We start from the raw sequence: 15,132 nt of genomic DNA on the forward strand, positions 1-15,132 counted from the left end.
TACTGTTCAGAAAGGCTTATTTTCTAAGTTGGATTCTTTCATTTAACGGCTCTCTTGCTCCTCAAACGCGAAGACCACCGTATTAGATGAAGATAACCGTTTTTAACGACACACACTGGTGTCAAAACCAGTAGGCTAACATACAGCACTTAAAGGTTTCACACTCCTGAGGCGGTAATTCATCCGAAACGGGAGCCTCGCGCATCGGATTCCGTCGCCACCGAGTGAATTAATAAATAAATAAAGTCTGACTGACTGGGCATACAGACGAGCTGAAGAGTCCCACGTTTGACAGCTTTTTGGAGGCGCCTCAGCTCGATTCAATGCAAATACGCTGAAGGAGAAGAGGAGGGAAATTAGGAGTGAACCCACGCCAGCGTGATCCCTCAGTTATCAATGGCAAACACCGGAGCGCACGCGACTGGAGCGAGAAGCTCGAGACCATCTCGTGCGTCGCCGCGCTCTCGCCATGAGTGAGTTTTAAAAGGCGCGCGGCGAGGGGGAGAGAGCGAGCACCGTGAAGTTGAAGATAATCGTCAGGCAAGACAGTTTCATGTGGCACATTAATGAGAAAACAGCAGCCGTCACCGAGCTTCCCAAGGATTGCTGAGAATATGGAAATGTGTAATTGTTGACGAAGGTGAAGATGACTGAAGCCTCGTGAGAAAGATACCGAGCGTGTTTTTGGTGAGAGAGGGTGAAGTTTTTTCGACATGCCCGAGAATGTCTCGCTCGTCAGGAACCGGACGGAAGTCGGGCAGGGTCGCGCTTGGGGTAGCGGAGCGGGCGCGCGGCCAGCATGGGTCGTAATGGTGCTGGCCGGTGTGCTGATCTTCACGAGCGTGGTGGATGTGCTCGGTAACGTGCTGGTGATCATCTCGGTGCTCAGAAATAGAAAACTGAGGAACGCGGGTGAGTGCGCGCGTTTAGTCCACATTAATTAACTGAAATATGTGGGAATGTTAACACAGGACGCGAATGTAACGTAACGCATTCCAAGACGCCTTTATCAAAGTTAAAATACAATGCAAAAAAAAAAAAAAAAAAAAAAAAACGCGTCCCTTGTGAATGGCGCCTGAAAGCCAGTGTATCCTAATAATTCCTTGTCATGAGCCAGTGAATGATTCTCATCCACTGGCTCATGACAAGGAGTTATTAGGATAATACTCGTATGATTCATTTGCAGTATAAGAGGAGGTTCATTAATAGGCTACTGCGAACAGCTGTCTTGCCACACTGATAAATTCAAGAATAAACCTAGTGCTTCATTCATTCACAGGGTTACCAACCATTCACGTGCACTGTACATATGGCCTGAGTATGAATGACTGTCTCGTTCAAAGAAAACAAAATGAGAGTAGTGATTTTCACCATCTGTCATATAAAGACTGATTATTTAAATACTTTTTGGGTCTTTAAATGTAAAATATTATATCATTATCATTTTTAAACTGACACAAGCCCAATGTCTGTTCATTTTTTTTTTTTTTTATATTTTAGCTTTAAATGTCAGTTATATAGAAGAATAACCTGGCGATTTGTAGTCCTATTTGCCCACTGATGCATTTAGTCAAGAAAAAAACATGTTTCACGGACATGAGAGGGTTTGACGTTACATAACTCACAGATATCAAAGACGGTCAGAGCCTGAGAATAACATTGTGCACTCAAGGCTGTCTGACAGTGATACTTTAACGCTTGTTTGAGGAACATCATGTGAATGCGAGCCAGAGAGTGGTGGTATATGCTTGTGAAGATGATATATATAATTGTATAATTCCAAGCAAAAATATAAATCTCATTTGGTGTGAAATACAATTTACATACACATGTGTATCTGAGAATGAGCTCCGGTGTGAATTGCAGGTCTGAAACAGCAATATCCCAGATTTAATTTACCTCCAATATGATTCTTGTTGTGTTGGCGTGAGAGAGTGTGAGAGAGAATGCAAAGCAATTATTGTTAATTCCACTCAGAAAAAGCATTTTTTTTTTATTGGAGTCCCCCATTCATTAATATGAAGGGCCATATGGTTTTAAATTATGGATCATCATTTGCATTTTTTCAGTATTACAATCTGGCAGTGCTTCTCAGATTCAGGCTTCACATGGCTATAATGTCTTTATGCGGTGAAATGTTAGAGAAAAATCAAAACTTCTCCAAAAGAAAAAACTGAGATGTGAGGGAAAGTGAAGGGATAAGCAAAGGACAATGAAATAAACTAAAAAAGAATGTCAGAGAGAGAGAGAGAAATATGTCAGAGAAGCGAAATTACCAGGGTTGTTTTAAAATATTCTTTTGTTCTCTTTACAATTTGCATTATCTGACCCTAGAATGCCAGAGTTCTCGTCTTCTGTGATTTCTGAAGGACAGATGGGGTTTTAAAATGCTTTTTTTTTTTCTGATTTCAGCTTTTCATTGCTTACTAGAGCAAATGAAAAACTGTCAATGGGAACAGAAAAAAAGACAGAGAAAAAGTGAGAGCAGGTAAACACAGATGTGAACTGCAATATCTCCAAACAGGCAGTCTGTCAAAGCATTCGACAGCGCTGTGTTATTAGGTCAGAGTTTGAAATGTCAGCTGTGTTCCGTAATAGTCATCAGCAATATTGAGTGTGTGAGAGCGAGAACAGACAGAGCGAGGATCATGGGAAGAGAGAGCTTTTCCGTGCATGTCATTGTGTCTTTGGAGATTTTGACATTTTCTTATCTTGAAATGTGCAGGTGGCATCATCCCATCATTGTCTTAACAAAGCCACGGTAAACACAGCAATGTGCCCGTTTACCAGCACAGCCCTGCACTCCAGCTCTCAAACAAAACATTGTTGTCTTCAAACGGTTGAAGAGAGACCGAAATTACAGAAGTGTTGCTGTCATTCCCCCTTAAACACTCCCTTTCTCTCTTATTCTTCATCTCTATCATGCTTTCAATCCAGTCCTTCGCTGTTGAAGTTCATGTCTGTTGAGCTGGTGTTTATTTAGGCAATTAGATTTGGTGTTTGACCTCTCGTGTTATGGGCTTTTGCTTGTGTGTGTTTGTGAGGACCTCAAGGTGACATTCAGTGCCTCATTAGCATAGAGTGATGAGTTTGCTGGTGCTCTATATAGATATTCGATGGACATGCGATTAATGTTGCGTGTGTCTGTCACCATTGACTACATCCTTGACTTTGACCTGTGATGATTAATTTGCATTAGGGTATAGTACAAGTATATGAGTGCACAAATGATGGCACGTTTGTTTTTTATGTTATTTTACATGCCTGACGTTGTGCTGTGTCCGGATCAACAGCAGGAGCAGGTAGTATTGATTAATACATCAGATGTGTTTAGTTTTCCTAAAGGTGCCATTTGCTGTGCAGTGCTGGTGGGAATGAAACCCTGCATTAGTGCCCTGGTTCCGGAAGTATTTTTTTCCATTCATTTTTTCCCATAGGGATTTAGAAAAATTCTTTGTTAAAGCGTTATAAGCCATGAACCAAGCCAATCAGCCACGAGGTGAATCACAGCTGTACAAACTTTGATTTGAAGCAATAACGTTTTTGAAAATCAGACAAAAAGACAAAGAGACAAGACTGTGAACTTGGCGGCTTTAATGAGGGAAAGAACTACAATCCCATGAAGCATTGTGAACAGCATAATCGAATTAAAAACAGTGGAGAAATATAAAACTATTATTTACTATTTATTTTACAAATGTTGATTATTTATATAAAAACAAAGTATTTTAAGTTCTTTGCAAAATATGTATATATACACACATTTAAGTATTTTAAGAGCGTAGTGGATCAAATCAATTACGTCATTCGCTGTGCTTCGTGGGAGTGGGCGGAGCTAACGCGTTGCTTTTTTTACTCTCTGATTGGTGTACTTTTCTGTACAGCATCATGGGTAATGTAGTTTTTCACAAGGAATTCCGCTGTTAAAGGTGCTGCATGTAAGTTTTTTTACTGTACTAAAGAATAAAAATAACATAAAGGGCCCTATTTTAACAATCTAAAACGCAAGTATGAAACGCAAGTAACTTTGTGGGCGGATCTCATTCGCTGCTGCTATTATACCAGTTGGATAAATGACTCTTGCGCCTGACGCAAATCTAAAATGGGTTGGTCTAAAGTAGCTACATTACTCACAGGTGTTTGTTTGGGCATAACGTGAAATAAACCAATCAGAGCGACTTCTCACATTCCCTTTAAGAGCAGGCGCGCTTGTTACATGGCGGATTGCTATTATAACAGCGCATTTGCCAGGTGCACGCCAATAGCCGTAAAGACAGAGAAGTGGCATTGTAAGGGGATGGAGAAACCCACCCAAATTAGCTTCGGTTAAACAGGCGTATGATAATTTGGGTAAATGTGTAAGCTAGATTTATGCCTATTTTTTCACATCTTCATTGTCACCACAATGATTTCCCTCGTGTGGAATATTTTTCCTTGGAATTATTTATGGTTTGCAAAAATGTCAACTGCTGCGTCTGTGTAGATATTTAGGAAACATGCTACGTTTTTCACAGACTCGTTTATCTCAAAAACAATGCTACAGTTATTTTACTTTGAAATGGGCGTGCCGTCTCCTAATGTCTGTTTTTGTTTTGGACTGTTATTCCGCCCACTGCCAATTTACCAAATAGTGTTTCAACACCCCAGGTTGCCATTTGACAGAAGAAACACAGTGTATTGCAGCCATGGAAGCCAGCAAAAAAAAACGGGGTCAGCGATCACAGATTCTACCCAAAAAAAGCCTCAGCATCCATTTAAACATCTCTATGAATGGGAGCATCTTAAAACCCTGATAAATCAACTCATCAACTTACTAGTGTGTAAGTCTCCTAGCCTTCAATTGTCAGTTGCGCTCACTCTGGTTGCATGTCCTCAATCTGGCAACCCATCGAGCATTGAGTCTGAGGAGGCGGGGGAATTAAATGTAACCTTTTCAACTGCTTACTGTCAATATTACACACTGCACTTTTAAACACAATTATTTAAAAAATAAGCTGAAATAATAATAATGCAGGCTAAGCTATAGCAGAAGCAATTACCATCGATTAACAACCAAGTAGCTCACAGTAGGTCTGTTTTTAAAGGTTAATAAGTCGTAGCTCAAAAACAATTTCCCTATGGAGAAAATAGGGAACCCGACTGCTGCACTCGATTGGGTCTAGGGACACTGTATGCAAATGAGATGATAGGACACGCCCATACTTCGGTCCAGCCCTTGCATCTGTGTAATTACCTAGAGAAAAAAAGGATGTGTTATTTTCTCTAGGGAGTGAGGGTCCCTATAGTGCAGTAAAGGGCTTTTCACGTCATTTATGACAACGTTTCCTGATGCATCAAAATTTGAGGAGTGAAGCATTAAAGAGACTTTTAAAGGAAACCTTTTTTTTTTCTGTGGAACACAAAAGAAGCTATTTTGGAGAAAAAAGTGGGTGTTATTTGTCCACACAATGGACACAACAGTGAATAGTAATGTGACATTCTGAGAAAAATCGTTCTGCGAGTCTTTTCTCTTTCCTGTGACCATTAAGGCTGTTCAAAGCTTACCGGGTGACCTCTTGTCACTTTTTTGCTGTGCACAAAAAACCTGCAACGAGATTGTCATTTCTGTAAAAAGCGTGAGAGGGAGAGGTCAGAGTTTAAGAGCTGTAAAAGTGATTGGTGCAAACAGAATCTGAAGCGTAGAGGTCGAGGTGTAAAAGTTATGGATCACAGACTGCAGAGGTCAGTCAAAAACAGCATCGGTGTCAACGGAGACCGGTCACGTCAGCGCCGTGCAGTGAAACGTGATCCGTAGCTGACAAAGAACAATTTAGCGTTTTCTGCATGCACGTGTGTGTGTGTGTGTGTGTGTGTGTGTGGCCGTTTGAAACAAGGCTCTTTGATCATCCTACAAAGCAACTCCTTTCTACACACACCCACTTTCACAAACACTAACATCTCCTCATATACAGGGTTATTGGTGTCAAGTGAGATTACAAAGTCCCTGAGGACATTGCCCGCAGAGATGCGACAATGGAAGCACTTTACATCTACGTTAATTTATCTTCAGTACACACACACACCCAGTTGGATGGGCAAAAGAGAGATGCTACCCTGGTAGATCCCATCATGTTTGAAATAGTGATTGTGTTGGTGAAGTCCTAGTTAGTTTGGGGTCATTAGAGATTTAATTAACATTCATGTTGACTAAGCACTATCCTTCGTTGCTATCATTAATGGTTGTGTGTGTGTGTGTGTGTGTGTGTGTGTGTGTGTGTGTGTGTGTGTGTGTGTGTGTGTGTGTGTGTGTGTGTGTGTGTGTGTGTGTGTGAGAGAGCATTCTCTGTTATGCTGTTTAATTAAAGGCTTTGCGTATGTTAATGTGAGAGAGAGAGAGACCCAGAGGAAACTTTTAATGCTCAGCGGTGGCTCAAAACACCTAATGGTGTTCTCAGGGATGTCCCATTTAAATATCCACTTCCTCTCAGAATTTTCTGCATGATGCAAAATGAAATTGGCTGTTACTGTACCTTGGGAAATCTGATCACATTTTGAAACATTGTTGAGCTCTTTTTTGAAATTCTGTTGGAGACATGAGAGGAAATGCAGGAAACTCCTCTTGCTTTCCATTTAATCGAATTGGTTCCTAGGACAAACAATCAAAGCATTAGTGAACTGATTGGGGAAGATCATAGGTGCATCCCAATTCGCATACTCATGCACTATTCTGTGACGTTTTGTAGTATAAATAGTGCGAGAAGTTTGTTCACACTGAAAATTCCCAAAAAGAAACCTGGATGATGCACTTAACTAACCAAAAAAAGCGAAGTGTGGAATATTGGACACTTCATGCACTCAACTGTCGCAGCTTTGATCATGTAGCAGAGGGGCTATCAGACTCCAATGTTAAATGATAAAATAACCTGAAGGCTGCTGTCACTTAAATAGCTGATGCACGGATCCAGTATAGTGATACACGTGCGTTTTCCTCCTTAACTGTTTATGTTCACATAAGATTTATCTGACTATGTTTACGAGAATACTTGCCAAGACGTGACAGTCAGTCACGTGCGACGCTACGCCGATACTAACATATGGGGTCTCACTTGGGAGCCCAGTCACCTTTGGGTAGTTAGAAAACGGGCCAATTAAGATTGGTGAGTGAGATTTGAATGCCAAGCCACTTCCCCAGACATACAGAACATATAAGCTGGCCGGCAACTCACTCATTCAGCTCTTTGCTTAGAGCCAGTGTTGCCAGACGTACGATAATTATCATATTTGTTCGATAATTTTGACCTCTGTACAATGTACGATTCAGTAATGAAAAAAAAATCCCATAATGTATGATAATTTCAGAATTTTGTGACACTTCAAATGATGGTCTTTGTTATCATAGGGCTTCTATACTCATTCATCTAGCTGTGGATCCTATGTCTACCGTCATGATTGTGAGGAGAACGTGAACGTGGTGTTATCTTTATCTTGTAAAGTATACGGGTGTTACGCATGTCTTTCATCTCATCTTACGTTACGTCTTCTCGGCCAGTCATCGTGGAGAATGACTCGCTCTCATGAGCACAAGTAAACGCTCCTGCCACGGCGCTTAGGTCAGTTGTTTCCAAGCTGAGGTTGATAGTTTAGCAAATAGCACAAAAAAGGGCAGTTTCCCTAAAAGAGCAAAACACAGGTGATGTTGCGTCTTTATCAAGATGGCATTCCACCAGTGTGTTTCTGGATGCGGTCGTTTCCTGGCCCTGCCTGACAGCCATGATCGCTGCTTCATGTGCCTGGGCTATCAACATGCTGAGGCAGCTTTCGTTGATGGTTCATGTTCTCATTGTGAAGACATGACCATTGAGATGTTAAGATCTAGACCTTGAAAAAGGTGGAGTCCCCTCCATTATTCCCCGTTCTCACTGCAGAGAGCCTCTTCGGTTAATAACCAGGGTGATCTGAAAATTGTGGGAGCTCTCCCGCCTGGCCTGTCCCCATGGGCCTGCCACTCCTCACGCACATCGTGAGCTATCGAGTTTCCCGTTGAGTCTGCGGGTCCTTCTCATGGGGGACCCAGTGTCTCTTACGGAGCTCCTGCGGAGGATCCGATGTCGATTGCTGCATCGGAGGGTGTGCTTGAGTCTTCTAGCGATGAGCTTCTCCAAGAACCAATGAGGTTCATTCTCATGTGTTATGCAGCACGTTTGAGCTTCTCCAAGAACCAATGAGGTTCATTCTCATGTGTTACGCAGAACGTTTGAGCTATTGTTTATATTCGCTGATCAATGTTTATATGTGAATAAAAGCTTAAATTCAATCTGTTTATAATAAAAAGCAATAGTCTCTTCAAAAAATGTAGACTAAACCTCTCAGTTCATATGGATTAGTTTTATGATCTCTTCATGAAGTTTTTGAAGGGTCAACCTGGTAGTTGTGTAGTCTGTCAATGGGCAGAAATCTCTCAGATTTCTTTAAAAATATGTTTTAAAATTCTTAGTGATGGTGACGCTGAAGTCTTGCAACTATCGTTTTGGTCGTTTATAGCCTGCGTTTAGCTTTTGACTTCTACCGATTATATTTACGCTTCAAAATTCATAAAAGTTGTGTTCATTTGTGAAGATCATCACTTATCACAGATTACCCTATTGGGTTTTTGGCGACGGAACCACGGTGATGCCATGCCAGGGTTGGCCTACAAAAATATGTCATCACTGTACCACTCTTATTACCCCCTTTACTCCTGGCGTAACCAGTTGAAATGTTATGTTCTGCTCTACTGATTTATCATCAGTAAATATATTTGTAAAGCTTGGAAATTTTGAATGTGACGTTATCACAGGAGCTTCTGTTACAACAGCTTTAGTTGTATTTCTGGGCCTTTTGCTTTTTCATTTTGTTCTGATCTCGCAATGAAAAAAAAAAAAACACACAACAGACAGTGCAGACCTGGTCTTCCAATTTAATTTAATGAAAATCTAATGATTTTTTTCACTGGAATACACTTTGAATCTCTCTCTCTCTTTCAGTGTAGTGCTTTAAAACTTTATTTTCTCCCTTTGTCTTCACTTCTAATCCCTTTAGCATTAGCATTCTTTACTGGGGATGTTTCTAAAGTAGGGAAACGCAGTAGACCGGACACCAGATGTCTCTCAAATGACAGAAAGCAATTCATATTACATTTATGCATTTGGCATACACTTCTATCCAAAGCAACTTAGCTTTGAATATATACATTTGAACAGTTTGTGCATTCCCTGTAAAATGAATTTTTCCATATTCTATGAAACATAATGGTTTCGGTTGACACAACATCTGATGAAGTGGTGCAGTAATTGAAAAGCATGTAAATGCTTGGTGACCAATGTGCGTTTGAGTGTGTGAAGGCAGCAGTTTACACATTCATCTGTTTAGCTTACAAACTTTATATTGTTCCAAATGTTAAAGCCCAAAATCTCACAGGAAGCATCTGAATAGTTGGCACAAAATTCATCCTCGTCCTCACAACAGCATGTGGCAGGTTCACAGAAGTAATGAGCACAAGTGTGTGTGTGATTGTTTGATGCTCTACGAATGCCGATTTTTATTTGTTTCTTTGCTTAGGCATCTGTCGAGCTAAACTCTGTTAACATTCATTCAGGCCTAGCTTCCAGACAAGAGATTAGTCCAAATTTCTCTCTCAGAATTTCGACATACCAATTAAAACATATAAAAGTCCAGCTGCTTTCTTCCTCTTGCCTCTTAATCTGCCCTCTTGTGAGAAAGGACGAAAGAGAGCGAAGGCGAATTGAGTTGTTATAAGTGAGAGGAAAAAAGATGGATTGGAAATCAGATACGCTCAGAGATATTGGCACAGGGCGGGAGAAAGATAGCAGACATTGACGGATCCATATGAGGAAGGCAAAATTGAAGAGAAGAGGGATAGAGATAAGAGGAAATGGGCAGCTTGAAAGTTGACGTCAATTTGCATGGACCGTAAATCATTTTTATTTGATTTCTGGTGACATAAGAGACAGTGACCATTTGTGATGCAATGTGGGCGTGTCCTGTGATGCAACAGTTTAAAACGAATGTAAACTGTGTCAGAAATTGTTGCTGTTCTAAGCGTGTTTGATTCATGCATTGATAGTCATTCATCTTGTATAAGATATAATGCACTGCTGCAATATTTAAACCAGCATATTAGAGCAAGAGGAATGGCTAGTGACCTGGCGACCTCCATCGATAAAATCAGTGTGAATGGAGCATAAATCATTTTGATGAGGTATGATATGGAATATTAACCTAAAATGATTACTTTCTATATGGACTCTTTTTCCCAAATGCATTCGATCGATACGACTAAATCTATGTATCCATTACAAAACCTGTTTGAGATCTGTAACACATTGGTTAAGGCATACAATTGTGTGTGTGTGTAGAGTACTGTGTTGAACTATATCTGAACTGAACATCTGTGCTGTAGTGTAAACGCTTTTACAATTTGATCTGAAGAGAACAGTCTCCACTTCCAACAAACCATCACCCAACACATGCATGCAAGAGACTGACTGGCAAACCAAGCAAACATACACACACATACAGTATTCTGTAGAGGAGAACTCAGTGTCACAGACACCACACTTAATCTAATGGATTTGAACTTTGTCTGAACCTCACTGTTAAAATACTAGTGCACCTGAGCCTGTCCTACACACTCACATGCACACACACACACACACAAATGCTCCCACACTCCCAGACACGCAATATGTCAACTACAGATCAGGTGCTGTTGTCAAGTTTCCTTTCTTGCTTGTACCTTCCTTGTGTTTGTGTGTTTCTACACAAGAAACTTTTGTAAAAACGTATACAAAAACACATACATTTTTGGTAGTACTTTATTTGACAGCCCTGTTCCCCATGTACTTATTATAGTTACTTTCTTAGATAAGTACATGTAAGTGTACGTACTCTAAAATTACGTGCAACCAATTTTATTTTCTAGTGGCAGATAAATGCTGCTTCAGTGTCATAATTTCATGGATCTGAAGAACATCATGAGTCTGTATTGCAATTGACAAAAAAGAAATGTGCAATTTGTTGTCTTAAAAAAGCAGTGCCATGTTTCTTGTAATGCTGTGTCCTAACCAGATGTGATGTGATACAGTGTCAGGCATCATCTCTTCCATAAGAAATCATTATTCTGACCATGTGTTGACACACTGAGAAGCCCTGCCCACAGTTAACTCTCATTGGTTTAAAATCCTGCTCCATACAGCTTTATATAAACAGCATTTTCTCTTTCAGTGGGGAGAGACAAATTGTGTGACAGTTGGAACTTGTTGCATAGGATACGGTGTAAATTTATATATTTAAAAAAAAACATGTTTTTGTCATAATTGCAAGGTGGGACTACTAGGGGATTCTACTAATACAGATCCATGGCTTTGCTGGGAAATATGAAACAGGAAAATAGTCCCCCTGTGGTGAAAATCAAGCTTTTAATGTTGTTTATATGTCTATGTGGTGTTTTTAATATGCTTTAAAATCCCCCTATAGTCAATAATTTTATCCTTTAAAACTCATCTTTGATCGCCGAAATTACACATTTAAAATTTGTTTCCTGTGAGAAAAATTTCTGCATGCCTTAAAATAGCTTAAATGCAACTCTACACCCTTGCTTCATTTAGCATACACGGTTCTGTGAATATGCAAATTAGCCCCGCCTCCCCTCACTCATGCCAGCTCAGAGATTCAATCGGCCAACTTAAACGCTGCACAATGGTATCGCTCTTTATGTCGGATACATAACGGTAATTCATATTATTAGCCTTTTGCTTGACTATGTAATCAAACAGCTAATAATATGTTGCTAATGTTACACAAACCATGTTCCCGTTCACCATCTCAGAGTCAGACCGCTGCCTCAGTATCCTTAGAAAAACTCAGTGGAGAAAGGTGTATATAGTTCATCATAAAATCATAATATACATCATACACAAAAATATACCGGGATTAACCTGGCATCTCTTGAGACTTCACTGCTTCAGAGTGGTCATAGTTAATGATTTGCTAAAGACCGCCGGCACGTTGACATGATTGGTTACAAGGTAGTTTGTCAATGCTCAAGTTCACGTGAAGAGCCCCTGGTGATACTTCGAGCACAGTTTCATGTTGTGTCGAGCCTTCTTAGTGTTTTAAAAATAGCGATTTTGATGCTATCACTGTAGTGCCCCAAGCACTCCCATTCAAAAGGCATTTTGACCGAAAACGAAAATATCTTAAAAGTGGCATTTCCATTCTAATTATGCTTTTACATGAATGTTTGACTCGGGTAGATCAACAAAAATAGCCTGGGTTGCAATTTGGCGAGAGTTACCCTTTAAAGGCTGTTCCTATCCCTTTAACTGACTTTAAAGGGATAGTTCACCCTAAAATGAAAATTACGCCATGATTCACTCACCCTCAAGCCATCCTACGTATATATGACATTCTTCTTTCAGACGAATACAATTGGAGTTATATTTATAAACGTCCTGGCTCTTTCCAAGCTTTATAATGGCAGTGAATGGCCATTTCTGTTTTGAAGTCCATTAAAGTGCATCCATTCATGATAAAAGTGCTCCACAAGGCTCCGGGGGGTTAATAAAGGCTTTCTGAAGCGAAGCGATGCGTTGGTGTAAGAAAAATATCCATATTTAAAACTTTATTGATTAAAATGACTAGCTTCCGGCAGACGGCCGTACGCATCGATTTACGGCGAAAGAGTAACACTTGAACTTGACGCATAATGCATTGATGTACACGGAAGGGCGGAGGATAGAGCAAAACAAAACACCAGTCACGAATTAGAAGTCTTAAATGAGAATTTTTAAAGAGAAATGTCGGAGGAACTGTGAGAGGTGTCAAAGCTCTCGCTACTCCTACATCCTACGTCATACATCGTCTAAGTGTTACTCTTTTGGCGTAAGTCGACTTGCATAGGCCGTCTGCCGGAAGCTAGTTATTTTAGTCAATAAAGTTTTAAATATGGATATTTTTCTAACACGAACGCATCACTTCACTTTAGAAGGCCTGTATTAACCTTCTGGAGCCGTGTGGAGCACTTTAAAGGTGCATTAAGCAACTTTTCATGTTAAAAATACCCGTTTTTCTAACCCATACATGCTTAAACAATTGCCTGATGGGCTGAATGAGTTTTTAACAGTGAGAAGTTTCTTGAACATCATATTAGAATGATTTCTGAAGAATCATGTTATACTAAAGACTGGAGTAATGATGCTGAGAATTCAGCTTTGATCACAGGAATACAGAAAACAGTTATTAGGGCCCGAGGACCAATGGTGTGAGGAACCTATTGGAATTGCTCTGTTTATTTCCAATTATATTGACATTTCACAATATTACTGTTTTTACTGTATTTTCAAATAAATGCAGACTTGGTGACATAAGGACTCCTTTCAAAAACTTTTAAAAAATCGTACCGACCCCAAACTTTCGAAAGGTAGTGTAGTTACCTGACTAGGCGCCTTTCCTAATTTGCTGGTTTGCATATGGCATCACGGTCAAGTTAGTGAAGATAAGAGCTATAAAAAAAATCCAATTTCCCACTTGTAATTCAGAGTTCAGTAAAGATTTAGAAACTAGTAACTATAGCAATCCTAACATGATGTGAACGCAGCAAAAAATAATTGACTTTGCTCTAATGCCACAACATGAGGCCTTGCATTTGAACTCCTTCTCTCTGTGTGTGTCCTGTAGGTAATGCGTTTGTAGTGAGTCTGGCTTTCGCCGACCTTCTGGTGGTTTGCTATCCCTACCCTCTGGTCTTGCACGCCATGCTGCACGCAGGCTGGTTGCCCGGGGAGATGGAGTGTAAGGTCAGCGGTTTCCTGATGGGAGCGAGCGTCATCGGCTCCATCTTCAACATCACCGCCATCGCCATCAACCGCTACTGTTTCATCTGTCAGGCAAACACCTACGAGAAAATCTACGGCCGTGCCGGAACCATGGCGCTACTGGTGTTAGTCTGGGTACTCACCGCCCTTGCCATTCTTCCAAACCTGGCGCTGGGGTCGTTGACGTACGACCCCCGCGTTTATTCATGCACCTTTAGTCAGACGACAAGCGCGGGATACACCATCGCTGTGGTGACCGTGCATTTCCTGCTTCCTATCGCAGTAGTTACGTTCTGTTATCTGAGGATTTGGGTGCTGGTGCTCCGTGTGAGGAGGCGGGTCACAACCGACGTCAGGCCACGCCTCCGTCCGAATGAATTGCGCCACTTCTTGACCATGTTCGTCGTCTTCGTGCTGTTTGCCGTCTGCTGGGCGCCGCTGAATTTGATCGGCCTGGCTGTAGCGGTGGACCCGCCCAATGTTGCGCCCTTGGTCCCTGATTGGCTGTTTGTGGTTAGTTATTTCATGGCGTACTTTAACTCCTGCCTGAACGCCGTAGTGTATGGGCTGCTCAATCAGAACTTCCGCAGAGAATACCGCAGAATACTTCTGTCGCTTTGTAAGCCACGCCTCTTCCTGCAGGAGACATCAAAGGGCGGGACTGAGCGCAGCAACAAACATTCGCCTGGCAACAACAACAACGACGATCAGCCCAAAGCGAACACAGTATAATTCACCCACAATCCAACTGTTCACAAATAGATATCAAAGAGAGAATGCTGCAAAAATGTTTTAAATGGCACCCACAAATGTTTTAAAAATAACGTTTGTATGTCTCACTTTAGATACCACCATCTGCAAAAAAAAAAAAAAAACTATTGTTGAATAACCATAAAATTAAAATAATCCTCGTTATTACAAGAATTAATTGCATCTCACATGTATTACAATCACATTTAATTAGTGCATGCTAATGATTGAGAACAGTGCAATAAGTCATTACCAGACAAAAGGTGCAAGCAAGCTCGACAATGACAAAGACTGCAGAATATTTTCGTGTTCTCCAAACATGCGCCCTTTGAAAAGAACTTATTTTTCTCACTGATAGTAGGAGGCTGATTTCTCCAATCGTCCATAAACACTCGCCAAACAGAGGACTCGCACAGTTTCACAAGTGCTTCCCTAATGATATAACAGCATTAAAGAAACGCTCCCCAAATGCTCACACATTTGTGACCGCTCAGCTCCTTGGCGTACGTTTTCCCAGTGCTCCAATAGC

General features: G+C 40.8%; 1 protein-coding gene across 1 annotated transcript; it reads left to right on the forward strand.

Annotated features, from left to right (window-relative positions):
• Window positions 1–713: 713 nt before the first annotated feature.
• mtnr1ba (melatonin receptor type 1Ba) lies at window positions 714–14,585 on the forward strand (the record flags this gene model as incomplete). Its single annotated transcript, XM_081370894.1, has 2 exons — window positions 714–912; window positions 13,717–14,585. 2 exons carry the CDS (start codon window positions 714–716, stop codon window positions 14,583–14,585), a joined length of 1,068 nt encoding a protein of 355 aa, XP_081227020.1.
• Window positions 14,586–15,132: the final 547 nt, after the last annotated feature.

This window comes from Scardinius erythrophthalmus, assembly GCF_964197995.2.
Source record: "Scardinius erythrophthalmus genome assembly, chromosome: 7".
NCBI lineage: Eukaryota > Metazoa > Chordata > Actinopteri > Cypriniformes > Leuciscidae > Scardinius > Scardinius erythrophthalmus.